Source organism: Dermochelys coriacea, chromosome 2 (genome assembly GCF_009764565.3).
Source record: "Dermochelys coriacea isolate rDerCor1 chromosome 2, rDerCor1.pri.v4, whole genome shotgun sequence".
In the NCBI taxonomy this organism is placed as follows: Eukaryota; Metazoa; Chordata; order Testudines; family Dermochelyidae; genus Dermochelys; species Dermochelys coriacea.
This window is the reverse complement of record NC_050069.1, coordinates 238,608,045-238,624,992: the sequence shown is the minus strand read 5'-3', so window position 1 is coordinate 238,624,992 and position 16,948 is coordinate 238,608,045. Positions and strand designations below refer to the sequence as shown.

The 16,948-nt window shown below is 41.7% G+C and overlaps 1 protein-coding gene across 1 annotated transcript in view; it reads left to right on the top strand.

Annotated features, from left to right (window-relative positions):
* The window catches only part of ODAD2 (outer dynein arm docking complex subunit 2), a 184,098-nt gene that overhangs the window by 82,706 nt on the left and 84,444 nt on the right, over positions 1-16,948 (top strand). The window contains exon 16 of the mRNA XM_038391298.2: positions 8,467-8,709. Within this exon, the coding sequence (XP_038247226.1) occupies positions 8,467-8,709 (243 nt within the window). The remainder of the gene's footprint in view (positions 1-8,466; positions 8,710-16,948) is intronic.

Below are 16,948 nucleotides of genomic sequence, written 5' to 3'. Positions count from 1 at the left end.
TTAGGACTTTCCTGTGCAAAAGTTGAATGAGGGACCTCCTCAACAGCCATTAGCCTCTTAGTCTTTGTTGCCATTATTTCTATCCTCCCTGCTTGTGCCCCTTCCCTCTCCCTCTTCAGGGACCACTCTCACGAGAATGTGCTACTACAGGAGGTCCAGTCTCTCTTTCTTATAGGGGCCATAGAGGAAGTTCCCGGGTCTTTCCAAGGAAATGGATTTTATTCCCAATACTTCCTAATCCCAAAGGCAAAGGGGGGCTTAAGGTCTATTTGAGATCTAAGACAAATAAACAATTTTCTGAAGAAAACCAAATTCTGAATGGTTATTCTTGCTTCTCTTATACCCTCTTGAAAGACTGGGGGCTGGTATGTTGCTCTTGTCTTAAGTGATACTTACTTGATGGTCAATGAATCCCACTATCAATTCACAATTCTGCCTTTCAGCCTCTCAGCAGCTCCTCGCATGTTCACACAATGCATGTTGGTAGTAGAGGCATTCCTGCAAAGGTCAGAAATCCATGTGTTCCCTTATTTGGATGACTGGCTAGTGAGAGGATGATCCAGGTCTCAGATATTCTCCAACATAGCCACTACCCAATCAGCCTTTCACACACTAGAGCACCTAACCAATACAGAAAAATCTATCCTGATCTGATTCAAATAGTAGAATTCATTGGGGTGATCTTGGATTCTATACTGACCAGAGCATTAGTGCCGCAGCATAGATTCCAAGCAATGTGGCTCAATGCACTAGCTCTAAAGATGCATCATCTCACTATGATTTGAAACTGTCTCAAACTTCTAGGGCACATGGGGGAGTGCATTTACATGGTCCAACATGCCAGACTGCATTTCAGATGACTGCAGGGTTGGCTCACCTCAGTCTATTCTTTGGCCCACCATCATATGGACAGAGTGATTCAGGTACCTGCTGGATTCTTGTCCTCCCTAAAATGGTGGATTGATCTATTGAATATTTGTGCAGGAGTCCCCTTTGCTTCTCCCCAGCAGACACTCAGCTTAGTCACGGATGCATAAGAGCTAGTTGAGGAGTTCACTTAGGTTCCCTTGAGACTTAGGGGCTTTCGTCTTCCCAAGATGTAGGTCTTCATATAAATATCTGGGAGCTGCAGGCCATCTGTTTGGTTTACATGGCATTCCTCCTGCATATCACAGGGCAAAATTTGTTAGTTCTCACAGACAACACAGCAGCTATGTTTTATTTAAACAAACAGGTGAGAGCCCGATAGACTAAGTTATGCCAAGAGGTGATCTCTCTTTGGAACTTCTACATAGCCAGGTCCATCAACCTGAAACTAGCTTACCTTCCAGAGGTTCAAAACACTCTGGCAGACTGCCTCAGAAGATAATCCGCAAGTCACCATGAGTGGTCACTTCATCCAGATGTGTCCAGGGCCATTTTCCAGTGCAGGGAACCGCTGCAGGTGGACCTGTTTACAACAAAAGAAAACAAAAAATGTCATATTTTTTGTTCCTGTGTGGGTCACAGCGCAGGATGTCTGGCAGATACTTTATTCCTAACATGGTCAAAAGGCCTACTGTAAGCCTTTACTAAAGTTCCTTCTCTGCACAAGGTCTTGTCCAAAATCAAGCAAGATTCTGCTCATGTTACAGTAATAGCCCTAGCATGGGCCCGTCATTGTTGGTTGCTGCTGAGATATATGGATGTGATCTCCCATGACAATGGCTTCCTCCTTCATCCCAACCTACAAGCCCTGCACCTGATGGCATGGATGCTTTATGGCTGACATCCTCAGAATGAGATTGCTCTAAAGGAGTACAAGAAATTCTATTAACAGTAGGAAGTCTTAAACTAGGTCTACTTATCTTGCTAAATAGAAGAGATTCTCCATTTTGCCTTGTTTTGAAATGGGATTAGCTTGATTTTTGGCTTATTGTGAAAGTTGGGGTGCTTATTTACCGTGTGAAAGTTGGCAACTGTGCCTCCTGTTTGAACTACTTGTGAATCACCTACAGTGAAATGGACATGTACAATAACTCAAAGAAAAAAGGGGTTACCTACCTTTCTGTAACTGTTATTTTGCATATATAGTTGGTATTGTTTTTCCAATATGTATTATTTTGCACTTATCAATGTTGAAGTTCATCTGTCATTTTGTCACCCAGTCACCTAGATTAGCGATATCCCTTTGCCTTCACAGGCAACTTTGGACTTAACTATCTTGAGTAATTTTGTATTTCCTGCAAATTTCACCACTTCTCTGTCCACCCCTTTTTCCAAATCATATATGAATATGTTGAACAGCACAGGTCCCAGTAGAGATTCTTGGGGGACCCAAGTATTTTCCTCTCTCTATTATGAAAACTGACCATTTATTCCTACCTGTTCTTTCCTGTTTTAACCAGTTACTGATCCATGAGAAAACCTTTCATCTTATCCCATGACTACTTAAATATGCTAATGAGTCTTTGGTGAGGGACCTTGTCAAAGGCTTTATGGCAGTCCAAGTACATTTATGGCCTGGTCTACTCTACAAAGTTAGGTCGACATAAGCCACCTTGCATTGACCTAGTTGTCTCCCACCAATGTAAGTTCTCGTTATGCTGACATACTAACACCACCTCCCAGAGTGATGTTGAACCATGGTCGACATAGTGAGGTCAACACAGCATGAATGTAGACACTGAGTTACCTATATCGACCCTAATAGTCCTCCAACAGCTGTCCCACAATGCCTGATGATGACCACTCTGGTCACATTTTGCGAACTGTACTGCCCAGGGGTCATGGAGACTGGAAGCCCCACTCCTCCCTCCCTTTAAAGCCCTATGAATTTTTGAAATGCCTTTTCCAAATTGTCAAGCTTGGTGAGTACACCTAGCAGCTCTCCACTGTTGTGTGCAACTGACCAGCTGACCAGAGTGGCTACATGCTCCAGATGTGCTCTGGCTGGGAGTAGACAGGAGATACAGGATCTCCTGGGCCTGTGGGGAGAAGAGCCTGTGCAAGCACAACTATGGACCAGCTGTAGAAATGTGGGCATCTATGAGCAGATTGCATGGGGAATGAAGGAGGAGAGGTATGACAAGGATCAGCAGTAGTGCAGTGTGAAAGCAAAGGAACTGTAGCTAGCATACCAGAAGGCCAGGGAGGCCAACAGTCAATCTGGAGCGAAGCCGCACACATGCTGCTTTTACAAGAGCTGCATGCCATACTTGGCGAATACTCCATCACCATCCTTCACACTACCATTGATACCTCTGAGGAGCCTGAGTCACAGGCTCCTGTCATAAACAGCTAGGGCAAGGAGGAGGTGGAGAAGGGTGGAGGACATGCTACTGGGGAATCCAGCTATCCCATAAGCCAGGACCTCTTTCAGATTCCACCACATTCCAGTCAGTCTCTGGAGCACGGATAAGCCGAATGAAGGGGAAGGAACCTTGAGTAAGTGATTTCCCATTACAGAGATGGCACACACAATTTAGCAGGACATAGCTATTGACTTTTCATTAATTTACTCGTACTACAAGAGATATCGGTACAACAGAGAGAGGTAGAGTTGTTATCTGATTTTCATTCCCTTGTAGAGTTAGGCAGGGCTGGCCATGTTTAGATACACAAGTATGTCCCTTGAATCTTCCTGAGAGGTTCTGATGAAATTTTAATGGAGATATTCTGCAATCCTTTCCCAAAGGTTTGTAGGGATTGCAATCTTATTTCCTCTGAAGAAGGACATTTTCCCACACTAGTCGATGATAACATTGGCAGTCACCATTACAGTAAATAAAATAGCAGCATATGGGTCCGGGCAGCTTCGGCATGCCAGCAGCACCAGTGCTTCTGTACTTTTGTTACCCTCAGGAGTAAGATATCAGATAAAATCATCCCTGCCTATGGAAAATGGTGCCAGTATTCAATGCTATTGCCCTATACTCATAACTTCATAAAACCAAGTGTTTCCCTCATCCCTGCCAGGCCACACTCATCAAGGATGGAACCGTGAGTGGCACTATGCACAAGCTCGCTGTAGCAGAAGTGACAATAAGCATGTCTTGTTTAAAACTTTAACGGCACAAGGGAAGGGAGTTATGAATCTTAACTTTCTCTTTCCATTGTGACTATACGGACAATGGTTCCTCTGTGTATTTAATCTGTAGCTGCTGCTGTTGCAGCCTTGAGGAGTTCCCTCAAGTAGTAGTAGGTGGTGTTGGAGACATGATGGTTGGCCTCATTAACACAGTCTTTATGGTTGCGGACTATGATAGTACCCGTTTGTCTGCTGGTTTGATCACTATCCTGTGGTTGCATTTCAGGAACTGTATAGCTGTACTCTCGGTAGTGGTGGATATGATGTTTGTTAAGGATTTCACAGTCAATTTTTTTCCTGAAGCAATCAATTTAATAATCAATTGTGTGGCTTCATCTGCTGTGGGGTATCCAGTCGGATGATTATTTTTTCTTCCAACTGTTGGTGGGGATGTGGTAGTTGTGGGGTGGCATAATCATTGTTTTGAAAGAATTCTGTAAGGACAAGTTGGCAAAATAATTCTTCTAGTTCTGCAAAAGTTGTATGGTATCAGCTTCTGTGCTGGGGTAGAAGTTCAGTCCCTCAGAGAGTACAGCCAATTAATTTCCCGTTCGGGATAGTCTTGATAAATCAATGATGTTGTGGTGTCATAAGTGACTTTGTGGTGAGTCCTAGTGTCATGGTTTCTCCCAGAGATGGTGTTCTGTGGGTTGTGGATCAACTTCAGCAATAGAACCCTACAACTATATACAAGAAACCCACAGATCACCACACTTATCTTCACAGATCCAGTAACCACCCCAAACACACCAAGAAATCTGTTATCTACAGTCAGGCACTCAGATACCACAGAATATGCTCCAAGCAAAAAGTCTGGGATACACACCTTAAACACCTTAAAATCACCTTCGCCAACAAGGACACTCCACCAGAGATGTAGCTTTCATTATGGAATGGGCCACCCAAATACCCCAAGAACATCTGCTTCAATAAAGCATAAAAAACCTTCTAACTGCACATCCCTAGTTGTCACCTGCCACTTCACACTGGAACCCATATGAGGTATCATTAATCATATTTACAAGCCATACTCGATGGGGACCAAATCCTGAAAGAAGTCTTTCCTGAACCCCTTCTTTTGGCCTTCAAACAACCTCCCAACCTCACCAAGCTCATCTTCAGAAGCTAGCTCCTCACAGACCAGGAAACAACCACTGAAAGCGACACCAAACCTGCCATAAGAACAGATACAAAACCTGTGGGTATATCTCCACTATTATGACAATTAATACCCCCCCACAACACACCTTTCAAGATCCATGGGTACTATACATTCCTATCACAACATGTGGTATACTTCATCCACTGCACTATATGCCCCAATAACAACTATGTAGATGAAACCAGATAATCACTATGTTCTTGAACGAACCCACACAGAAAAATGGTAAAAGAGAATATCACCTCTGGGTGAACGTTTTTCAAAAGTGATCATTTCATATCTGACCTCTCAGTCCTCATACTCAAAGGAAATCTGCACAACACCTTCAAAAGACAAGCCTGGGAGCTTCTGTTCATAACTTTGCTAGACACTAAAAATCAAGAACTTAATAAAGACACTGGATTTATGTTTTATTACAATAATCTGTAATCCACTAACCACCACCCCCTTTTTTGTTCTGTAGCTGCAGACATATTAACTGGTCACTTCACCTTGAATGGTCTCTTACAAAATGTGTTAACTACTTATACTAAACAATCTGTTCCAGCTTGTATTTAGCTGTGACACTCTGAGTATCTTTCCCAAACCTGAAGAAGAGCTCTGCATAAGCATGAAAGCTTGTCTCTTGCAGCAACTCTCATAAAAGATATTACCTTACGCACCTTATGTCTCTAACATTGTGGGACAACACAGCTACAACACTTTAAACTGCTGTATTAATGTCTTATGTTCGATACCTATCACTCTTCCTAACACTTTCATTATTTAAAAAATGAAAAAGCTTTTAAAAGTCTCAGAGACCTGTTCGGTTTTTTGCTGTACATCCTAACTTGCAAACAGATTCACATGGGACTCATGCAGTGCCTCACTGTAGTCAATGGAGTTATGTGCAAGTTCAACATTCAACCAGTTGGATTAGCCTGCAGGATCATGGCCTTACGTTGTAAACTCCTCGAGACAGCTTCATGTTCTGTATAATGTTTAGAGGCTTCTCAGCACTCAACAAATAATATACAATAAAAAATGGTTACCTACCTGTCTGTAACTGTTGTTCTTCAAGATGTGTTGCACATGTTCATTTTACTGTGTGTGCATGCCTTATGCACAGTTGTTGGAGATTTTTCCCTCAGCAGTACCCATCAAGGCACACACAGTAAAATGAACTGAGCACCCTCTGGAGCCTCGCATCACTGCACATGGGTATAAAGGGACGTGTTGCCCCCAACTCACGGTTCCTTCCTACCAGAAAGACTTATAGGGAAGAGAAAGTGGGTAGGTCATGGAATGGACATGTGCAATACATCGCAAAGAATTATGAGTTCAAAATTAGTTTTTCACTGAAGAAAGAGGTATTGGAGCCATTGTGCTGAAAATGTCTGCTGAATGTACAGCGGCAGTCAAAAAAGCTAACAATGTTAGAAACCATTAGAAAGGGATAGATAGTAAAACAGAAAATACCATGATGCCACTATATAGTGTGTTAGTGTGTAATACTGTGTGGAGTTGTGGTTGCCCCATCTCAAAAATATATATATTAAAATTGGAAAAGGTGCAGAGAAGGGCAAAGAAAATGATTAATGGGATGGAATAGCTTCCATATAAAGAAAGATTAAAAAGACTCGGATTGTTCATCTTGGAAAAGAGACTGATATAAGAAGGGGGGAGATAATAAAGGTCTATAAATCATGAATGGTGTGGAGAAAGTGTATAGGGAAGTGTTATTTACTTCTTCACATAACACAATAATCAGGGGTCACCCAATGAAATTAATAGATGGCTGGTTTAAAACAGAAGGAAGTACTTCTGACACAATGCACAGTGAACTTGTTACCATGTGATGTGAATGCCAAAAGTATAGCTGGGATAAAAAAAGAATTTGATAAGTTCCTGGAGGATAGGTTGGTCAATGATTATTAGCCAAGATGGTCTGGGATGCAACCCCATGCTCTGGGTGTCCCTAAATCTTCAACTGCCAGAAGCATCTGGCACTGGCCACTGTCAGATACAGGATACTGAGCTAGATGGATCATTGGTCTGACACAATATGGTCATTCTTCTGTTCTTACATAGGGAAATACAGATAAGTCCTTACAGAGACAAATAATATTCATATTCAGAGAACATATAACCTGGACCTGAGCTAGGAACAAACATTTCCAGGGCAGGCATACAAAATAATGACATTTGTTTCAGTGTAAATGAGATCCTTTGGTTGTGTAGAGCTGACACAGGGGCTCTTTTGGTATTTGCCCTCCCCGCTGCCTCCTCAGCCTCCTGTGGCCACTGCAGCTCAGTGTAAGTTATAGTAAGACCAGTCCGCAGGAGAATCATGAAATTAAACTTTAAGCCACCTTTGCATACATGCCCCGACCTATGTTTAGTGCAGTTTTATCTGTCTGCCCGGGTCTGGCCCAAGAATTTTAACTTCAACCGTGAAACTAAATTAACCAGTATAAAATAAATCAGTAGATAATGTGTGAACACATGCACTAGACTTATGTGATCATACTGTAGCAAAACCCAAAACCAATCATCTCCAGTGTTGTTAAAATAAAAATAAGCAAACTTTATTTTTGATGGTGAGTGGTTAAATTGGGAATAAATTGATATTTTTTTTCCTTTAAAAAAAACCCTAGTAATTGAAATAAGAGAAAAATATTAAAAAGTCATAGAATCATAGAAGATTAGGGTTGGAAGAGACCTCAGGAGGTCAACTAGTCCAACCCCTTGCTCAAAGCAGGACCAACCCCAAGTAAATCATCCCAGTCAGGGCTTTGTCAAGCCAGGCCTTACAAACCTCTAAAGGATGGAGATTCCACCACCTCCCTAGGTAACCCATTCCAGTGCTTCACAACCCTCCTTGTGAAATAGTTTTTCCTAAGATCCAACCTAGACCTCCCCCACTGCAACTTGAGACCATTGCTCCTTGTTCTGTCATCTGCCACCACCCAGAACAGCCTACTCCATCTTCTTTGGAACCTCCCTTCAGGTAGTTGAAGGCAGCTATCAAATCCCTCCTCACTCTTCTCTTCTGCAGACTAAATAAGACCAGTTCCCTCAGCCTCTCCTCACTGTACTGTTTCACTGTACATTACATTTCCATTAACTATTTTTGAATGAATAACACATGCAGTTGTTTCTTTAGCAAAGCAATTTGTTTATAAAATGAAAACATTATCTTGTAACCTTAATACAATGGAAATTATGTTTTTGTTTTTTTATTGTTAACATTTAGATTTCGGGAATACAAAGCCATTGAAACTTTGGTAGTACTGCTAACTGATCAACCTGAAGAAGTCCTTGTGAACGTGGTTGGAGCATTAGGAGAATGCTGCCAGGAGCCGGCAAATAGAGCTATTATCCGGAAATGTGGTGGCATCCCATCCCTAGTTAATTTACTTACTGGAACCAATAAAGCACTTCTTGTGAATGTCACCAAAGCAGTGGGAGCTTGTGCAACAGAACCTGAAAATATGATGTAAGTTGCTCATCTTCATTTTAAATGGTTCATGTAAATGAAAAATCCTGGCAGTTGTGTTGGCTAAACATTGGGCATTCTAACATGAATATAGTTAAGATTGTTATGCAAAATGAAAAAAAGGAGAGATTTATTTGCCATCAGATTCTGCATTTAAGTCACAGAGTCGTTATTTGGTATAATGGGACAAATAACTTATGTGATGTATTATTTTAATATCAACCAGCTCAGAATATTATTCATAACACACTAGTATGACCTCCTCTGCATTAAAACTTCAGTTAATTTTTCAGTTGTTTCACAGTGTAAGCACATTTATATTTATTTGCTTTTGTCAAGTTAGTGTTGGCTTTATTCAGAGACTGTTTTGAACAATACCTGTATTTTTTGCTTTCCACAGAATGTGTGTTTTTGTTATGTGTTACTGTAGATAATGCTATGTAGAAAGAAAAACATTTCAGCATAAAAATACTGTATCGGAAGAAAAAGCTTTTGTGTTCTTGAAAGATTAGGATAAACCTTTAAAATTATTGATTTTATCCAATCTGATTTAAACTTTCAGAACTAGTTTATAAATTCCTGTTTTCAAATGCTCACACCTAAGGACATATTTTTCCTCAACCTACCCCACATTGAGGCTCAAATTATAGAAAAGTTATAGTACCAGAAATGTGTTCAATTAGCACCATGAAAAAGGTTTTTTTGAAACTTTTAGAATAGGAATATTATTAGTATTTTGACTTGGAAACAAAAAATCCATGTTAATTCTCTTTATAAATAAACAGCCCCCCTTTTCTCTTTTTATGCAAGTATACAGCCCCCACTCCCACCTGCACACACACAGAACCAAAGAAAAAAGTTGGTGTTTTATTCAGAACGTTACTACTCTCTGACTTGTTTTCTAATGTCAGATTTGTACAGCTTGCGAAAATCAAACTTTAAATTTTGTGAGAAATGTTCCAATAAAATATCCAGGTCAGCATTTAGTATGTCTGCTGTGTTTAGAACAGGGACATTTTCCCCAAGGTTGTGGGCATAATTCCCTCCTCACACATGAGCATGGCCAGAAAGAGATAGTTGTCTTATTCTCCTGCTGTTCTGATTTGCATAATTCACTTGATATTCATATAGCACTGCAAGGATTTCTTTTGCTGAATAGAGCTTTTGTTTTCATGCTTTGGCTGTCACCCAGTGGCAAAAGCCTAGATAGTACACAACTATAAACATGGCATATATGAACAGTGTTAGTCATGTATTATAAAAGTATGCATAAATGAAATAAACTCCACAGCATATTTCATATGAAGAATTGTAAGCAATAGCCTTATACACTAATATATTAACCCAACAGAATGAACATCATAAATCAACGGAGAAATTCAAACACCAATAAATATTAATTGACACTCGTGAAACCTCAGACATACTCCAGTACTCAGGGCTATCACTTCAAATACCCAGTATGGATAGCTTCATTCTGAAATGTGGTCAATCTAAGCACCAAAAATAACATAAGTTATTGCTAAAATTGTGGTCAAACAAAGTCCATCTTGTGTTTGAGAAGGAGAGAGTACAGGTTGTTTGGGAGGAAATTTTAAAAAGGGTTGCCAAGATTGGGGGAAGGAATCAAATCTCAAATTAGAATCATATGAAAATTTTTCTCCATTGAAATTATTCTCAACACTAGATAACTAAGGAAGCAAATTTGTAGTCCGGGACTAAAATTTATTTTTTATTACTAGAAAAAAAGCAGGCATAGCTAACTACTTATTATGAGCTAGACTGTGCGACTCCCACGTAACTCTTTGCAGACTGCAGTGCAGATCTGCTCCATCCCTCAGCAGCACTGGGAGAGATTGTGCTACAATCTTTCCCAGGATTCAGTCCTGCAAGATGCAGACCACTCTGGTCCTGATCCAGAAAAGCAATTAAGTACATATTTAAGTCTAAGCATGTGATTTAATTCCATTGACTTCAGTGGAACTAATCACATGCCTAAAATTCAGCATATACTTAAATGATTTGCTGGATTTAGTGCTCAGCACCTTAAAGAAATTACAGGTTTCAGAGTAGCAGCCGTGTTAGTCTGTATTCGCAAAAAGAAAAGGAGTACTTGTGGCACCTTAGAGACTAACAAATTTATTTGAGCATAAGCTTTCATGAGCTACAGCTCACTTCATCGGATGCATTCAGTGGAAAATACAGTGGAGAGATTTATATACATAGAGAACATGAAACAATGGGTGTTACCATACACACAGTAACCAGAGTGATCACTTAAGGTGAGCTATTACCAGCAGGAGAGCGGGGGAAAAACACCTTTTGTAGTGATAATCAAGGTGGGCCATTTCCAACAGTTGACAAGAACATCTGAGGAACAGTGGGGGGGTGGATGGGGATAAACATGGGGAAATAGTTTTACTTTGTGTAATGACCCATCCACTCCCAGTCTCTATTCAAGCCTAAGTTAATTGTATCCAGTTTGCAAATTAATTCCAATTCAGCAGTCTCTCATTGGAGTCTGTTTCTGAAGTTTTTTTGTTGAAGTATTGCCACTTTTAGGTCTGTAATTGAGTGACCAGAGAGATTGAAGTGTTCTCCAACTGGTTTCTGAATGTTATAATTCTTGTCTGATTTGTGTCCATTTATTCTTTTACATAGAGACTGTCCAGTTTGACCAATGTACATGGCAGAGGGGCATTGCTGGCACATGATGGCATATATCACATTGGTAGATGTGCAGGTGAACGAGCGTCTGATAGTGTGGCTGATGTGATTAGGCCCTATGATGGTGTCCCCTGAATAGATATGTGGACAGAGTTGGCAACAAGCTTTGTTGCAAGGATAGGTTCCTGGGTTAGTGGTTCTGTTGTGTGGTGTGTGGTTGCTGGTGAGTATTTGCTTCAGATTGGGGGGCTGTCTGTAAGCAAGGACTGGCCTGTCTCCCAAGATCTGTGAGAGTGATGGGTCGTCCTTCAGGATAGGTTGTAGATCCTTGATGATGCATTGGAGAGATTTTAGTTGGGGGCGGAAGGTGATGGCTAATGGCGTTCTGTTATTTTCTTTGTTGGGCCTGTCCTGTAGTAGGTGACTTCTGGGTACTCTTCTGGCTCTGTCAGTCTGTTTCTTCACTTCAGCAGGTGGGTATTATAGTTGTAAGAATTTTTGATAGAAATCTTGTAGGTGTTTTTCTCTGTCTGTGGTGTTGGAGCAAATGCGGTTGTATTGTAAAGCTTGGCTGTAGACAATGGATTGTGTGGTGTGGTCTGAATGAAAGCAGGAGGCATGTAGGTAAGCATAGCGGTCAGTAGGTTTCCAGTATAGGGTGGTTTGTGTGACCATCACTTATTAGCACCCTAGTGTCCAGGACTACGTGTGGACTGGTCCAGGCTGAGGTTGATGGTGGGATGGAAATTGTTGAAATCATGGTGGAATTCCTCAAGGGCTTCTTTTCCATGGGTCCAGATGATGAAGATGTCATCAGTGTAGCGCAAGGAGAGTAGGGGCATTAGGGGACGAGAGCTGAGGAAGCGTTGTTCTAAGTCAGCCATAAAAATGGTGGCATATTGTGGGGTCATGCGGGTACCCATAGCAGTGCCGCTGATTTGAAGGTATACATTGTCCCCAAATGTGAAATAGTTATGGGTGAGGACAAAGTCATTAAGTCATCAGGTTTGCCGTGACATTATTGGGGACACTGTTCCTGACAGCTTGTAGTCCGTCAGCCACACCATCAGAGGCTCGTTCACCTGCACATCTACCAATGTGATATATGCCATCATGTGCCAGCAATGCCCTTCTGCCATGTACATTGGTCAAACTGGACAGTCTCTATGTAAAAGAATAAATGGACACAAATCAGACAAGAATTATAACATTCAGAAACCAGTTGGAGAACACTTCAATCTCTCTGGTCACTCAATTACAGACCTAAAAGTGGCAATACTTCAACAAAAAAACTTCAAAAACAGACTCCAATGAGAGATTGCTGAATTGGAATTAATTTGCAAACTGGATACAATTAATTTAGGCTTGAATAGAGACTGGGAGTGGATAGGTCATTACACAAAGTAAAACTATTTCCCCATGTTTATCCCCCTCCACCCCCCACTGTTCCTCAGATGTTCTTGTCAGCTGTTGGAAATGGCCCACCTTGATTATCACTACAAAGGTGTTTTTCCCCCCGCTCTCCTGCTGGTAATAGTTCACCTTAAGTTATCACTCTGGTTACAGTGTGTATGGCAACACCCATTGTTTCATGTTCTCTATGTATATAAATCTCCCCACTGTATTTTCCACTGAATGCATCTGATGAAGTGAACTGTAGCTCACAAAAGCTTATGCTCAAATAAATTTGTTAGTCTCTAAGGTGACACAAGTATTCCTTTTCTTTTAAAGGAATGAGACACTAGATTTCCCCATCATTCGTGGGGTGGGGGGTGCACACTCTTGGTCATCCATTGTTTTCCCTGGTGTACCAGTTCTGCTCCACAGACAGGCCAGTGAAGAGAGAACTGAAGCCATTGCCCCTCCACTTCCCCACACTATCCTTTTCTAGACAATTTGGCTAGCAAGGGAGATGAGGATAAACAATCACTACCATATCACTCAATGCCAAACACCAGATGTGGGACATAATGTGTGACAAAACCAAAATGTGAGACACAAAAAAACTATTCATGCAGGAAACTTAAAATGCTGTGGGGTTCAATCCTTTCATAAAAATATTTTTTTTCTGTAAGTGTCGACAAAAAAGTGAGGGGATACCTAATATGTGTGGAAAGTAGCTAATTTTGGGACTAAAATGAGTGACATTCCTTGTAATAAGGGACAGTTGAGAGGTATGCTCCCTGTTCACAGGGCCTGCCATTGTGATTGGCTCATTGACTTTATTGCGGCCAGGATTTCACCCCATATTTCAAATGCTTTACAGAGTTAATTAGTAAAATCCGATGCATCCGATGAAGTGAGCTGTAGCTCACGAAAGTTTATGCTCAAATAAATTTGTTAGTCTCTAAGGTGCCACAAGTACTCCTTTTCTTTTTGTGAATACAGACTAACACGGCTGCTACTCTGAAACTAGTAAAATCATAGAAATGTATGGCTGGAAGGGGCCTCAGGAGGTCATCTAGTCCAGTGTTTCCTAAACTGTAGGTCACAGAAAATTTCAAGATGGGTGCAGGCCTGGTGCAGAGAGGAGATTCTGGGGTGAGGGTGTTGAAAAGCGAGCCCACCCTGCAGTGGCAGCTCCTGTCCTGGCTCCCCACTCTGGACATTGCAACCTGGTGCACAAGATCACAGCACTTATCAGGTTTGACCTGGCTGCCCGTCTGTTATGACAGATGGGCAGCTGGACCAAATTTTAGTGAATAGTGTTGTGATCTGGCACACAGAAGGGCACTGGGCCAACTCTATATGGTGCTGCAACCCTGTGCGCCAGGTCATAACACTCAGAGCAGGGAGCCCGGCCCAGCCCTGAGGCACAGGAGCCACCACTGCGAGGTGAGTGTGGGCAAGATCACACTCCAACCGCTGCCCCAACCCAGACCTCCCTCGCAGGCTGGGATTAGGCTTGTAGTGCTGCGGCAGAGGGCACTGCTGTGGGTGGTCATTGCTCCCTTGGCAGGGCAAGGAGGAGGAGGTGATGGAGAAACAGGAGGACACTGGCCTGTGATTTTGGGGGGCCCTCCCCAAATTTGGAGCGTTGGTGGATCACAAAAAAGACAAAATGAAATTGGTTGGTCACCTTACTTAAAAGTTTGGGAACCACTGATCTAGTCTATCCTCTCCCACGCTGAGGCAGAACTAAATATACTTAGACCATCCATGATAGGTGTTTGTCTAACCTGTTCTTAAAAACCTCTAATGACAGGGATTCCACAGCCTCCCTTGGTAACCTGTTCTAGTACTTAACTATCTTTATAGTTAGAAAGTTTTCCCTACAATCTCCTTTGCTGCTGATTAAGCCCATTACTTCTTGTCCTGTCTTCATTGCACATATAGAACAATGGGTCACCATCCTTGCTATAACAGCCCTTAACTTATTTGAAGACTATTATCAGGTTCCTCCTCAGTCTACTTTTCTCTTGATTAAACAGTCTCAGTTTTTTTAACCTTTCCTCATAAGTCAGATTTTCTAAAGCTTTTATCATTTTTGCTGCTCTCCTCTGGAATGTCTATAATTTGTCCATATATTTCTTAAAGTGTGGCATCCAAAACTGTACACAGTACTCCATCTGAGGCTTCACGAGTGCCAAGTAGAGCAGAACAATTACCTCCCATGTTTCACATACGACATTCCTGTTAATATACTCGAAATTATTCCCCATCTTGTGTTTATGCATTTGATTTTTCCTTCCTAATGTAGTAGTTTGCATTTGTCTTTACTGAATGTCATCATGTTGATTTCAGACTTGTTGTCCAATTTGTCACAGTTGTTTTGAATTCTAATCCTGTCTTCCAAAGTGCTTGCAATCTCACCCAGTTTGGTGTCATCAGCAGATTTTATAAGACGACTCTCCACTCCATTATCCAAGTAATTAATTAAAATATTAAATAGTATTGGGACCAGAACAGACCGCTTAAGGACCCCACTAGATATGAACTCCCAGTTTGACAGCAAACCATTGTAACTACTGTTTGAGTATATTTTTTCAACCAGTTGTGCATCCATTTTATAGTAATTTCATCTAGACCACATTTCCCTAGTTTACTTATCATAGTGTCTTACGGGACTGTGTCAAAAGCCTTACTAAAATCAAGATGACAGTGGACTTCAAAAAAGCAGACTTTAACAAACTCAGAGAATTGGTAAGTAAGGTCCCCTGGGAAGAAAATCTATGGGAAAAAGTAGTTCAGGACAGCTGGCAGTTTTCTCTCAAAGAGACAGTATTAAAGGCCCAACAGTAAACTATCCCAGTACGGAGGAAAGAAAGATGGAAACATGGATGACTGCTTTTTTATTCCTTAGCAATCTGTCCCTGTTTCCACTTTTTCTAGGATTCCTTTTTAATTAACAGCTTATTAAAGCGCTCCTGATCTAGCCATATTGGCCTCTTACTATTCTTCTTCTATGTCCTCCACAATGGGATAGTTTATCATTGGGCCTTTTCCCTATAGATTTTCTTCCCATTGGATCTTACTAACCAGTAATCTGAGTTTGTGAATCTGAAGGTGGAAGGCAACTTGGGTGAAAGTGATCATAAAATTACAGATTTCATGACTCTAAGGAAAGTAAGGAGGGAGATGTTTCAGAGTAGCAGCTGTGTTAGTCTGTATTCGCAAGAAGAAAAGGAGTACTTGTGGCACCTTAGAGACTAACAAATTCATTTGAGCATAAGCTTTCGTGAGCTACAACTCACTTCATCAGATGCATCCGATGAAGTGAGTTGTAGCTCATGAAAGCTTATGCTCAAATAAATTTGTTAGTCTCTAAGGTGCCACAAGTACTCCTTTTCTTTTTAAGGAGGGAGAGCAACACAATGAGGACATGAAGTCTGTAATTTTATGGTCACTTTCATGCAAGTTGACTTCCACCTTCAGATTCACAACCAATTCCTCCCTGTTAGTCAGCATCAAGTGTAAAAAGTCTAAAATGGCTGCCACCCCAGTTACTTCTTCCAGCTTCTGAAACAAGATGCCACCCCAACACATTCTAAGAACTTTAATTAAAGATTTCCAACAGAAGTCTGGGTAGTTAAAGTCCCCCATTACTACCAGGTCTTGTGTTTTGGATATTTCTGTTGTTTGTTCTAGAAATGCCTCATTCACCTCCTCCTCTTGAGTTGGTGGTCTATAGTAGACTCCTGCCATGACACTGCTCCCTTTTCCCCCCTTCTATATTCACCCAGACACTTTCAATTGGTCTGCCTCTCACCCTCTTGTGTACCTCAGAACCAGGGCTGGATTAAAGAATTTGGGGCCCTTTGCAGTATAGTGTAGGAGGCCCTGGGGGGTTGGGTCCTGCCCTCAGGGTTAGCTGGCCCTGGAGGGGATTCTATTCTGAGGGGTGGGAGGCCTCGAGGGAAGGGTTAGACTTGCCCCCGGTGGGGTGGGAGGCCCAGGTGGGGTTAGAGAGCAAGCCTGCTCCATACTCACCCCACAGAGCCTCCTGTCTCATGGGACTGTTCTGTTTCTCTGCTCTGGCCCATTGGCTCTCACCTCAATGCAAGCATTGCTCTGCCCCAGTGATGCCTTGCCATGCTCTTTTCCTGGCCCTGGGTTGATTTTTGTGTGTGTG